We start from the raw sequence: 12,070 nt of genomic DNA on the forward strand, positions 1-12,070 counted from the left end.
CTGCAACATGAACATGTAAGTTTATTGTGAAATGACAAAGTCTTTTGCTCCAAAATAAGTGTGCATGGGAAGAGGCCGAGGTTTATCCTGGCCTGATTCGTGCCACTTAGACGTAATGTTGATTCCCTGCTCTGTTAGGCGTAGTTTCACAATAAACTTACATGCTCATGTTACAGGTTTTTTTTTTTTTTTTTTTTTTTTTTTTTTTTGCCGCGGACTGTACTATTCCGATATTGACGGCATAATTTCAAGCAAAAATACAAACGCTTTTTTATTTTGCTGACCACGTAGAGTCATACAACGGGTATTTCCATAACAAAAGGTAGAAATGTAAAGAAATAAAGAAAATAGTGGAGAATTAAAATTTAATTGTTTTCTCGTGCTCGGAAACAATTGACATTACTGAGATGAATTTCAGAGAGGGGCCACGGTCCCCATTTGCTTCCGGTTTGTGGACGTCCATGGTTACTATTATTTTTTAACTTTGCAACGGGAATGTGTCATTCACGTAGTAAGTGAGGAAGTCTCTTCAGTTAATGTTTAGATATTGCTTTGTTCTTGCTTATGCGTTAATAAATCTTATAACATTATGAGGGTGATGTAGACCGTAGTACGCAGTTTTATTGTCACATTTCACCCCTTTCTTTTCACTTGTATCAGCTCCATGAATTATATTTGTTTGGCCACTTGCAGTCCCCAGTGCTGCTTGAAGAAACGGACTAATCGGGCTACAATGAAGATTGATAATAAATGTGAAGAGGAAGAGGCAGTGCAGGGGCGTCATTTACGGGGGGCAGGGAGGGGCATTTGCCCCCCCGTGAGTTTGAGATTTATATAGATTGTATCAATAGAGTAGTAGTAAATGAGTGAAAAACGCGAAATTTTACTTATATCGAGGGGTTTGGCCCCCCAAACAAAATCTGAAATGACGCTCCTGGGCAGTGGCGTAGTTTCATATGCGCTCTATAAAGTATTTACACGTTTCTCAGACAACAGCGTCATTTCAGATTTTGTTTGGAAAAGGGGGGTGAGGCAGTGGCGGATCTAGGCCAGGGCCGGGGGCCTAGGCCCCCCAGTTTTTCCAGTGACAAAATAATTAAAGCTATTATTTATATTTTTTTGAAGGTTTATATATACCTATCATAGTCTGAGTACTGGCTGCTCCTCCAGTTTTTTCCTTCTAGATCCGCCACTGGGGTGAAGGGGACCATTTTTATTGGTATGTTAATATACAATGGGATAAATAGTTATATATTTCTCATCAGAGGAGGTAATTATCCCCATCACCCGTATATCCATGTCAAGGTATTCCGATGTTTATAAATATCATGTTATAATAATTGCAATTTTCATTTTCCCTCTGCTGTGTCGAATTTCCCAAAACCTTTCCTATGCCATAAGTCCTAGATACTGTTCAAATTTCAAGATTCTAGCTTTAATATTTTGGGTTTGGTGTTGATGAGCCTGTCAGTCCGAACTTGTTCTCTTATATAGATAGATTTGAATACCTGCAGAAAGTAGTTGTGAGAGCAAAAACAAGTTTTTCGCTTTCTTGAAAATTAAAAAAAGAAAAAAAGGAAGAAAGAAAGAAAGAATTTTCTCCAAAACTGATTCGGTTTTCACAGAAACTGGTTTCGGTTTTCTTCAAAACCGGTTCAATTTTTCATCGAAACTGGTTTCAGTTTTTCCAAAACCGGTTGTATTACTGCCCAACACAGTGTTTCATTGTTCTCCGGAAACCGATTCCATTTCCACAGAAATAGTTTTGTGTGATTTATAAAACAGTTTTGGGTTTTTAGTTTCGGTGAAAACCGAACATGTTTTGGAGAGAACCGAAATGTCAGTTTTTCGGGTTTCGGTTTGTACAGAAACCGGTTTCCGGTTTATATAAAAACCGGTTTTGCCCATCCCTAGTAGAAACAAGAATAACTGTGGAGTAGAGAGCATTTATTTTCGATTGCTAATTGTTTGTCTGATTTGCAGGTATCTCTGCGAAAGGGTTACGAAGAGGAGTATTCTTCAACCCTGACCCATACGTAAAGCTTCGGATCCGTCCAGGGAGTTGTGAAGAGAACACGAGGGACGACATCTTGCTTCTACCCCACCACGGACAAGAAACAAGGACCAGCGTACGAGAGGCTACCACACATCCTACGTGGGAAGGACAAGTAAAGCTATTTTTTTTTAATTACTAAATTTAACTAATTACTGGATACAGCGGCGTATGATTTTATTGGTTCTTATCTCTTTAAGTGTGAGCAGACTATTATTTTATAAATTCGTCGTGCTCAGGCTGTTTTTCCGTGGAATGGTTATTGATGCCCTGCTACATCGTGATCTTTCAGGCCGGTGATGTAAATAGTTTGATTTTAGAGGTTAATTTTTCAAGTCTATTTAAGTGTTCCTTACTCGATTAAAAAAAAAAAAAATCCAGTCATATGTCATTTTAATATTTTAGGCCTATAAAGAACATCCGATCATGCCATTAGTAAAAAGTGCCTATTATTGGATAAATTTCTAATTTGGCTATTTATACTACTTTGAGAACGCTGAATCTGAAGGAATTATTTAAAACCATGTCCGTCCATGAGATTACGAGAAATGTTACTTCCAAAAGTTGGGATATTTGACCTACCGTTCGTGCCAACGGTACAAGTGCCCACGCTTGAATAAATCAGTGATGCCAACGAGAAACGCTATAAAATCCCTTCTCGAGAGACAGAAATTCCCATTTTGCTCTTCAATTTCCCACCCTATACCAATTACAAAAAATTCAAAATCTATAAAGCATGAAAAGTGAAACTAAAGTGTATGTCACGCACTTTCTTCATTATACAGTAAAACCTGTCTTTAGCGCAATGGAACGGGACTCACAAAACTTTCCCTTAAAGATAGGTTTCCGGTTAACGAAAGTAGACCTATGCAAAAAAAAAAAAAAAAAAAGTGCATGCATATAATGGACATACTGAGAAAATAAGATGCTGTACGTACCTTAGTTAATTTACGGTATTTATTTCTACTACGAATTAATACACGTACAACTTAACAATGAACAGAAAAAATACTGTACACACGTTAACTTAATTTGTCCGATAGTCTAGAAGGGTTTTCTATACACATCACTGCTTATATGCCCACCTTTCCACAAAAACTTTAGCCTGAGAAACCAAACTAAGCATATCAGTATCATTCCGATATAAGGTAAATGTTGCAGTTCTTTTAATTTTTGGGGCCGCGGTGGCTCAGTGGTAGAGCGTTCACCTCTGGTGCTTGGGGTCCCGGGTTCGATCCCAGCCCCCGCCAAGTGAACTTTGTGGTGGACAAACACCGTGTGCGTGGGTTTTCTCGGGGTTCTCCCGTTTCCTCCCACTTTCTTCATTCCACCATTTCCTTCATCACTCATCATCACCGTCTCCTTTAGCCTAACCGGCATAACCGTGGGACGTAAAACTCAAAGATTTCATTTCATTTCATTTTTACTTTTCATTTTTTTACGGAATCTTGAAAAGTCTGTAGCCTATACTCTCCTTCCAATTCTATGCCTTATTTTTCTTCTTCCTCCACCTCCTCTTCTCCTTAGGACTACTCGTATAATTCTCAATTAAAGCATGTATATCGTCATGTCTGTCTTTTGGCACATCACTCTCTGTTTTGCTAAAAATACAAGGTAGTCCAAAAGTAGGTTACAGTTCCATAGTGATCAACTCATTGCTTTTTATATAATTTCTTACTGATATTCATCAGGTAGACTTAGTTTCTTTATTATTTGTTCTAATATATTTTTACTTATATCTTAAGCTCGGAACAGCCGAAGCAAATAATGCTATAAGCTAGAATGTTATACTTGATCAATGCAGAGGTGAATACCTACTTTTGGGCCACCCTGTATATCTAACCTCTCAGGATGTATAAATGATGCACTTCGAAACTTGAAATTTTCCGTTAAGAGGCTTATTTTGATTTTCGTTGTGCACGGAATGATGATTTAACATAATTTTAGCCAGTAAATTCATGGGATCGTGAAATAATTCCGTTTATCACAAGTTTCCGTTTAATGAAGGTTTCGTTGAAGACATGTTTTACTGTATGAGCAAATTATCCGTAAATTCCGATCTTCTACGTTTACCGAACTGTTTATGAATAAGTATCTTCCGTAATTGAAAGAGGTAATTGAAAATCTAAACGAAACAAGTACATTTTGTTGTCAGAATTTAGTATTTCTGTTATGTACCCCCCCCCCCCCCCTTCCCTCCATAACCTTCATCTGAACGTAACAAAACGTAGAGAAGCATCATTTTCCAATTATTTCGTGTAAAATGTTTTGGAAATTGCCTACCTCTAGTTTGATTTTTTTTTTTAATAATAAATGCAACAATTTACATTTCTTGGGGATTTTTTTTTCGGAAGTCGCTGTATAAATTACTTTCATTCCACACTAGCATGTATATTTCTGTAAAACAACATACAATTAGCACTGATTTTGCATTTATTTGGAGATCATTAGTCTGTTTTCTGCCAGTATAGAATTTTTTAGGGTCAGTGAAGTAAATATGAAAAAAAAAAATCAATGATGTCAATTTCTAAGAAAATTCCCTTTATCTGTATTCAAGAAATTAATGTTGAAAAATCCCACAAAATGGGATTTTTCACACGGGTTGGCATCACTGGAATAGATTTTTCTATTTGCGCTTTTTATGCTAATTTGAGGGCGCGAAATCCAATTGAACCGTTGTTACTACATATTCGTTATGGGATCACGAGAAAAATAATCTCAAAGTTGAGATATAAATTTGCTTATATCTCAGATATTATTGATCATTAGGAAAAAAATCCTTAAATATTATCATACTGCAAACATTACTTAAATCATATACATACATTTTTTTTCGTAAGAAACTTCCGGTTCCTTACTAAGAATTAATTTTAAAAAAAACACTATTTTTTATTTAAAGTTAAGCGTATGTAAATATATCAAAGGGCGTAAGTATCTGTCGTTTGCGTACACAAAAATTGAAGAATAAAATGCTGTTAAAAAGATATTCCTCCTTAAAAAAAAAAAAAAGTTTATTTAATAAAAGAGAAATATCAGAAGGCTCAGCTAGAGTGCTTAGTTGATGGGCAGATATACCACGTTCTTCCTCTTGAGCAGAAATGCTTAGGTCTGTAAAAAAAAGAAAAAAAACTTAACGGTAATTTATATAGTTTAAAATAACTATGCAAAAAACTAAACTATGCAAAAATCGTATTTAGTCATTACAGAATATTTTGAACACAAAAATTAACCTGTTATCAATATCTGAGATATAAGCAAATATATATATATTCTAACTTTTGAGCTTATTTGGCCTCCTGACCCCATGAACGGATGTATCCAATTAAATCCAATGACAATTATTATTATTAAGTATTCTGCCTGTTGGTAAGTCTGGAAGTAAAGAGTTTTTTTTTCTTTCTTTTTATTTTTTTAAATTTTAGTTTGGACCTGGAAATATTTCTTTCACGTTTCCCAATTTTCAGTTTCCTTTTTTAACTCCCAGTATTTTCTTCTATTTTTCAAATCATCGGTCAGTTGAGTTCTTCTCCCTATTCCTAGTTTTCCTTCCATCTTTCCTTCTATGGCGCAATGGTGGTATGAAGAAGACAATTTCTTCGCAACAAGATGTCTCCAATCCAGTTGGCCTTCCTATGAAGGATGCTAGCTAAAAAAAAAAAAGTCCTCTTCTCTCCTATTCGTTTTAAAACATCTTCTTTTGTTACTCTCTCTGTCCATTTTATCTTCTCCATTTTCCTCCAACACCACATTTCAAAGCCCTCTAAATATTTTTTCTTCTAACTTCCGTAATGCCCAAGTCTCTGAGCCTTATAGTCCAACACTTTTGTACATAGCATTTGACTAACTTCTTCCTTTGCCCAATGTTAACCCTGCTAATTAGAAGTGACCTTTACTTGTTGAGTTCTTCTTTGGTTATGGCAATTCTTGACCTGATATCTGTGGTACTATAAGCGTCTCTTCTCAAAATACTTCCCATATACTGGAATTGATCGACCTCTTCAAGTTCTCTTTGTTTTACTTTGACCCGTAAAGGTGCGTTTTCACGGGATATTACAATGACAATAGTACCAATGAATTCCGAGTCCTCAAATTATTGTAATAATAAAAAAACACGATTAAAAATTTATCCAAGGATGCGTACTGTTACCATTAACATGAGCGGTATTACCAATAACATTTAAGCAATATTAGATGCAGATATAATACAAACCCATTTTTACAAAGCAAATGGCATTTAAATACACTTGTAGGAATCGGTAAAGTCATATCTTTAAAAACATTGCTTATTTTAAATACTTTAAGTGAATCAAAGGGTTAAAAACAATATGGCAAAAGTACTTATCAGCCTTAAGAGAGATTTTTGGGAAGAGAAAATGTTGATAATTCGTCAAATATATTTGTAAAATAATTAGTATTCGGCTGTCGAAAAGGCCTCTTTTTGTCTGAAAAATAGGTTCTAATAAGAAGTGAAAATGATATATTATCTTGATAAATTACCTTTCGTTGAGAGTGACATACAGTATATAATAAACAGGGTGTTAATGTAACTAAGGGTTACTAACAAAATTTAAGGGGTGATTCCTTACATCAAAATAAGAGAAAAAATTTTGTATGGACCTGTGGGGAAAAGTACATATTTTCAAAGCTAGGTCTATCCAAAATCGTGCAAAAGCTAAACTTTAGCACGCAATACTTTAGAAACCGTGATGATCCGTATGAGATATGGGAATTGATATGCTGGCAACTACTCTGGCTGCTTGAAATTAAAAATATATTAATCGAGTTAGTTCCCGTGTGGAGAAACCATATCTGTAGATAATAACAACTCGGACATGGAGATCAAAGAGCTCCAGAACGAGAGAGTAAACTTACTTTGAATGCAAATAATTTATCTTCAAATCCGAAGGTTATCTGATTATAATACAGTAAAGAAACATATATATGTGTGTATGCGTTTAGCGTGACATGTAAATGCATTTACTAGCTGGCTACTTGATGCATTGAACAGTTTTTCTTCACTGCTTCCGAGAGATCTACTTTAATTTTCAGAGAGCAATTTTCCTTTCTCTCTCTATATATATATATTTGTGTTTTTTCTTCGTTGTTAGTAAATGAAGCTATTTACGAGATCCTTATCTGTAACATTGTACGTAATTTGTAACTGTCATCGACATTGAAGGATTGTTATCACGTAGTGAAAGGTATAGCTATTAATATTTCTTCTTTTCCTCTTTTGTATTTTTTTAAAGATGATGATTCGTACACGAACTCGCTCTTTCTTTCCAATCATATTATGTGTTCGTGGTGTATGCTATTACCTACCTGAATATTAAAATGAAATCAACGATGTAGGCTTAAACGGGAGCACCAACAACAAATGATATAAGTTTTTGTTGACATAGTTTATTAACAAGCCGTTGTATTATTATGTTATGATTTACCATTTGGAAATGACACTTGGTCGAAAGTATGCTGCATTGGTGCCTCCCCTTCCTCTTAAACTGCTTTTATAAACCAAACTGCTTAAACAGTATTGTTTATAAATGTCTGCCCAAATTTCTTCCAAATTGCGTTTTCATCTTATAGACAGGGCCAAAAGTGGATCTGAAAAGGTAGGAGGACATATGACGTCACGCCGTTCACCGTGCTTATCTTTGCCCATTGTATTTTTTTAGGAAATGGAGGGACGCTATATGTTTTGGAAGTTGGGGAACGACGTCCCCCGCGTTACCTCTCACTTTTACCTCTGCTTATAGATACAGAATGGTTCAGAAGTTTTGCCACTCTCTTGTAGAGCATGTGTATGTAATAATAATAATAATAATAATAATTTATATTATTATTATTATTATTATTATTATTATTATTATTATTATTATTATTATTATTATTATTATTATTATTATTATTAGCGTTCTGAGAATGTTGAGGGTAAAAACACAATACTTTACTTAGTTATATACTTAAATGTCATTATTGTAATATTACACAGTAGAAAGACTAAGAAAACAATAGAAAGTATTAGATATACCATGAATGAACAAAAAGGTAAGTTCTGACTTATCTTTTTCCCTGATCTTTGTTAGGAAATTCCCAGGTGTCGAATGACATTGACATAAATAAGGAATAAATAACGTTGAATATTTATGAGAACATTTATTCTATAGAGACAAATAGTAATTAATTGCTCCTACATACATTCCACTTACCTCCGATAAAAATCTGAGCAACGTCCCATACTGTGATCATTAAAATATCTACCCACAAACGTCTGAGAATCAATTATTCTGAAGATACGATGCTTCTTATACATTCATTTAATAATGACAAGGCTCTTTTAAAATACCCATATCCAGTTTCAATAAAGATATGTTACTTATCCAATACGGCAGTTATTATATTACCCACGAACATCTGACGCTGAAACATACACTACATATGATACATCTTATGCATTCACTAATAAAGTGACAAGGCTGCACTAAATTATCCACATTTTGTTTCAGTTAAGATCTGTGACTTATGCAATATTGCTTGTTTCGTTTTTAGTGTCATCAATTTGAGTTGTAATCTCTCTTTGCTTTACGCCTGTTTCTACTATAATGGTTGACTAAGTTGAAATTGGAGTACAATTAATGTTAGAAAAAATATATTTTATAAAATTTCCCTGACTTTCCAATCTTTTCCCCTGAGCTTCTCTGACCTGCACCACTTTCCCTGACTTCCATGACCAGTAGGAATCCTGTAATGACACATTTTTAGCCCCATAAAATTTCATTTTTGTCAATTTTCTCAACAATTATAGATAAAGATTAATCCATACGCAAGCCATTTTGTTCAGTGTAATGTGATATATGGATTTACCGTATTTCTTCGAATATAAGGCGCACCTTTCTGTCAGCTTTTAGACGTCCAAAATGCAGGTGCGCCTTAAATTTGATGGCGTCTTGGATTCGATGTATATCTGCAATATACATACTTATTCGTTGCACGTAGATTACAGGTAGAATCTACTGTAGTCTTTAATACTGGTAGTTACAACTAATTTTCCTAAAATTGGTTGTATTACAACAATGACAGACTGCACAAAGATGGTAATCGGTCACGAACAATGAACATTTCGTTCTACTGATAAGAAAATGCTTATCGAAGTAGGAATGTATTTGTACATTATTTCTGCTTCTTAGATTCGAAGCTTTTTTAAAATGAGTTTAAATGAGGTGAAATTTCAGGTGCGCCTTAGATTTGATGGTGCCTTATATTCGAAGAAATACGGTATATGTCTTATCTTGAAATAAATCTTTTTCCATTATAGATAAGAATACTAGAGAATTTATTTGTCTATTAGGATTGCTTACCTTCATAAGAACTCTTATAATTTACAAAACTTTTACATATGTCAAAAAGGTATAGTAATTTTCAAAACATTGTATTTATTACTGTATTTATATTTTAGAAACAATTTATTCATACTGTTATATCAAACGAAATTTATAGGCGTGTTTTGTTGCTTTTCGTAAATTACAATTTTATCAAATAAAATATACCTTTTAATATTCTTAAGGCAAGGTTAGTACTGATTTTATTTGGTAATATGTATTCCATTCGCTCTATTAGTTACTACAGGGTGTATCAAAAGAATTTTACAACTTTGAAAACTCATATTGATTTGATTAGCTTACAGATATGATTTTGGCGTCATTTTGTAGCAAAATACATCTTTTTTTTTTTTTTTTTTAATCTTATACCTAAAGAGGTTTAATGTAGCTTCCATTGGTGACGCGACACACATGCCATCTGAAGTCAGACGTACGGAGACGACCCGAAGATTTGTTGTGTCTTACCGAACATCCAGTTTCAATAAAACCAAGGCCGTGCCGTGGAAAATCAGCGCCCGGGGCGAGAGTATACGATGGCGCCCCCATACATTATATTGCAAGCAATTTTTCCTATCTTTTTTCGATTTTTTCGCCCTCTTTACTTCGGCGCCCGGGGCCCTGCCCTGCTCGCCCCCTCCACGGCACGGCCCTGAATAAAACGCTTATGCCACTGATAAATACGGTAATAGGACTACTGGGTGGATCTTTACTATATTTTGTACGAAAATTACGTTGCACAGTTGTTGCAGACTTGGATTCTTTAAAACCAAAACATACAGCGAGTACGCGGAATTAGTAAAGGCAGCCATCTATGCTTAAACTGCCGCTAGCGCCTGCGGTGGCTTGTTTCTGAACTAGTGTACTACGTGAGTCAAAACTCGATGTATTTTGCTACAAAATAATACCAAAACCATGTCTATAAGATAAATGAATAAATCAATATAAATTTTCAAAGTTGTAAAGTTCTTTTTGATACATCCTGTATTTTTATCATTTTAAAGTTTACTTTTTGTGTATTTCGGTGTGTATTTCGGTTAAGGTACAAACTTCCCAAAAGGCAATTTAGTCTTATATTTCTGCAGATATTGTAGTATAATTTATTGAATTACTATATTAACTGTAGACATCTTATAGGAAAATTCAGTGTGTTATGAACACTCCATATTACGAACTAGAGCTTAATGATAGATGGTTGGAGTCATAAGTGAGATTTTTAAGAAATATAGGAAATTATATTCTTAGAAATATTTTGACCACTTTCTTGTTTATATTCTTTACATGCTCAGGGAATCTCCATCTCACACCTCTTTCAGCCTAAATCTTCCATAGCAGCTTCTTTCTTGTAACTTTTCCTGCTAGCAATAAATATTCTAAACGTAATATTTATGTATTATGTAGGCTTTTGCATTCTACGAGGGGAAATCAAAAACTAAAGAGACTCGCAATTTCTCGCACTAGGGTTTGGTAATACTGCTAGTATCCAGCGTTGAATTAGTGTCGTCTGCAACACTTCTATGTCACTCTTATTCCCGTGTTAGTCGTTGGTGTGTATCAGACCGTTAAATATGGCAGCTCCATTGTCGATCTGCACCAAGGAGGAAATGAGGGCAGTGATTCGCTTTTTGTTTGCCGAAGGTGATAAACCTGCGGACATTATTCGTCGAATGCAAGCGCAATATGGAGACAGCTGTTTATCGCGAAGTAAGATCTACGAATGGATAGAGTGTTTCATATAGGGAAAAATTTCTTTATTGACAAGGAAAAATCGGGCAGGCCACCGACGTCAATGACTGATAATGACACAATAGGTTAAATTTTCGGAAAGTGTGTGCAAGGTGGATCCCGCAAGAATTGTCAGCGCAGCAAAAGGCACAAAACTTGGACATTTCTCGTACACATTTGGCCCGTTATCGTCACGAGGAAGATGGATTTATACAGCAAATCGTTACTGTAGATGAAACTTGGGTACATCATCACGAACCGGGAAGTGCGAGCATGGTTTGGAAACGCCCATGATCACAAGAAGTTAAGAAATTTAAACGTCAACCATCAGCTAGTCATTGATGCGGTGCAACATTGGTACAGGTGCAACTGATTTTTTTTTCTTTTTTCAACGGAATCATAAAACTTGTGAAACGTTGGGAAAAGTGCGTTGAAGTGCAGGGAGATTATGTAGAAATATAATGTATGTTTCAGTTTTCTATCATTAGAATAAATGTACCTTTTCCCAAAAGTCCCTCTATTTTTTGATTTCGCCTCGTATTATTTCCCAACTGAAGATATTAATATGATAAAATTATGAAGAAAAAAGAAGTGAACCCAATACGGATCTTTGTAGTATTCTTTCTCTTGAAGAAAAACTGTTGATTACTGTAAAACTTTAAAAAATAATAATAATAATAATAATAATAATAATAATAATAATAATAATAATAAAAAGAGTTGTTAATATAGATCAGTAGATTACATTCTAAGTCCCTGACATACTGTGTCATTGGCTGTATATATAGTCCTAACTCAGGAAAACCAATTGATTTAATCACGTTATCAGCGTCTTGTTTCCTTTTGATTATTTTTTAAGGTCAACTCAAAGGAACTGTTTCAGATTTGAAAAACAACAAAGTGAAAGCAAACGCTT

General features: G+C 34.6%; 1 protein-coding gene across 2 annotated transcripts in view; it reads left to right on the top strand.

The window, feature by feature from the left end:
* Positions 1–12,070, top strand: part of Hecw (Hecw ubiquitin protein ligase) — a 379,179-nt gene that overhangs the window by 256,390 nt on the left and 110,719 nt on the right. For both annotated transcript variants that reach the window (XM_081739550.1, XM_081739551.1), the window contains one exon: positions 1,984–2,168. In XM_081739550.1, coding sequence (XP_081595676.1) covers positions 1,984–2,168 — 185 coding nt within the window. The remainder of the gene's footprint in view (positions 1–1,983; positions 2,169–12,070) is intronic.

Source organism: Thermobia domestica, chromosome 15 (assembly GCF_964235325.1).
Source record: "Thermobia domestica chromosome 15, izTheDome1.hap1.1, whole genome shotgun sequence".
NCBI classification, from domain to species: domain Eukaryota; kingdom Metazoa; phylum Arthropoda; class Insecta; order Zygentoma; family Lepismatidae; genus Thermobia; species Thermobia domestica.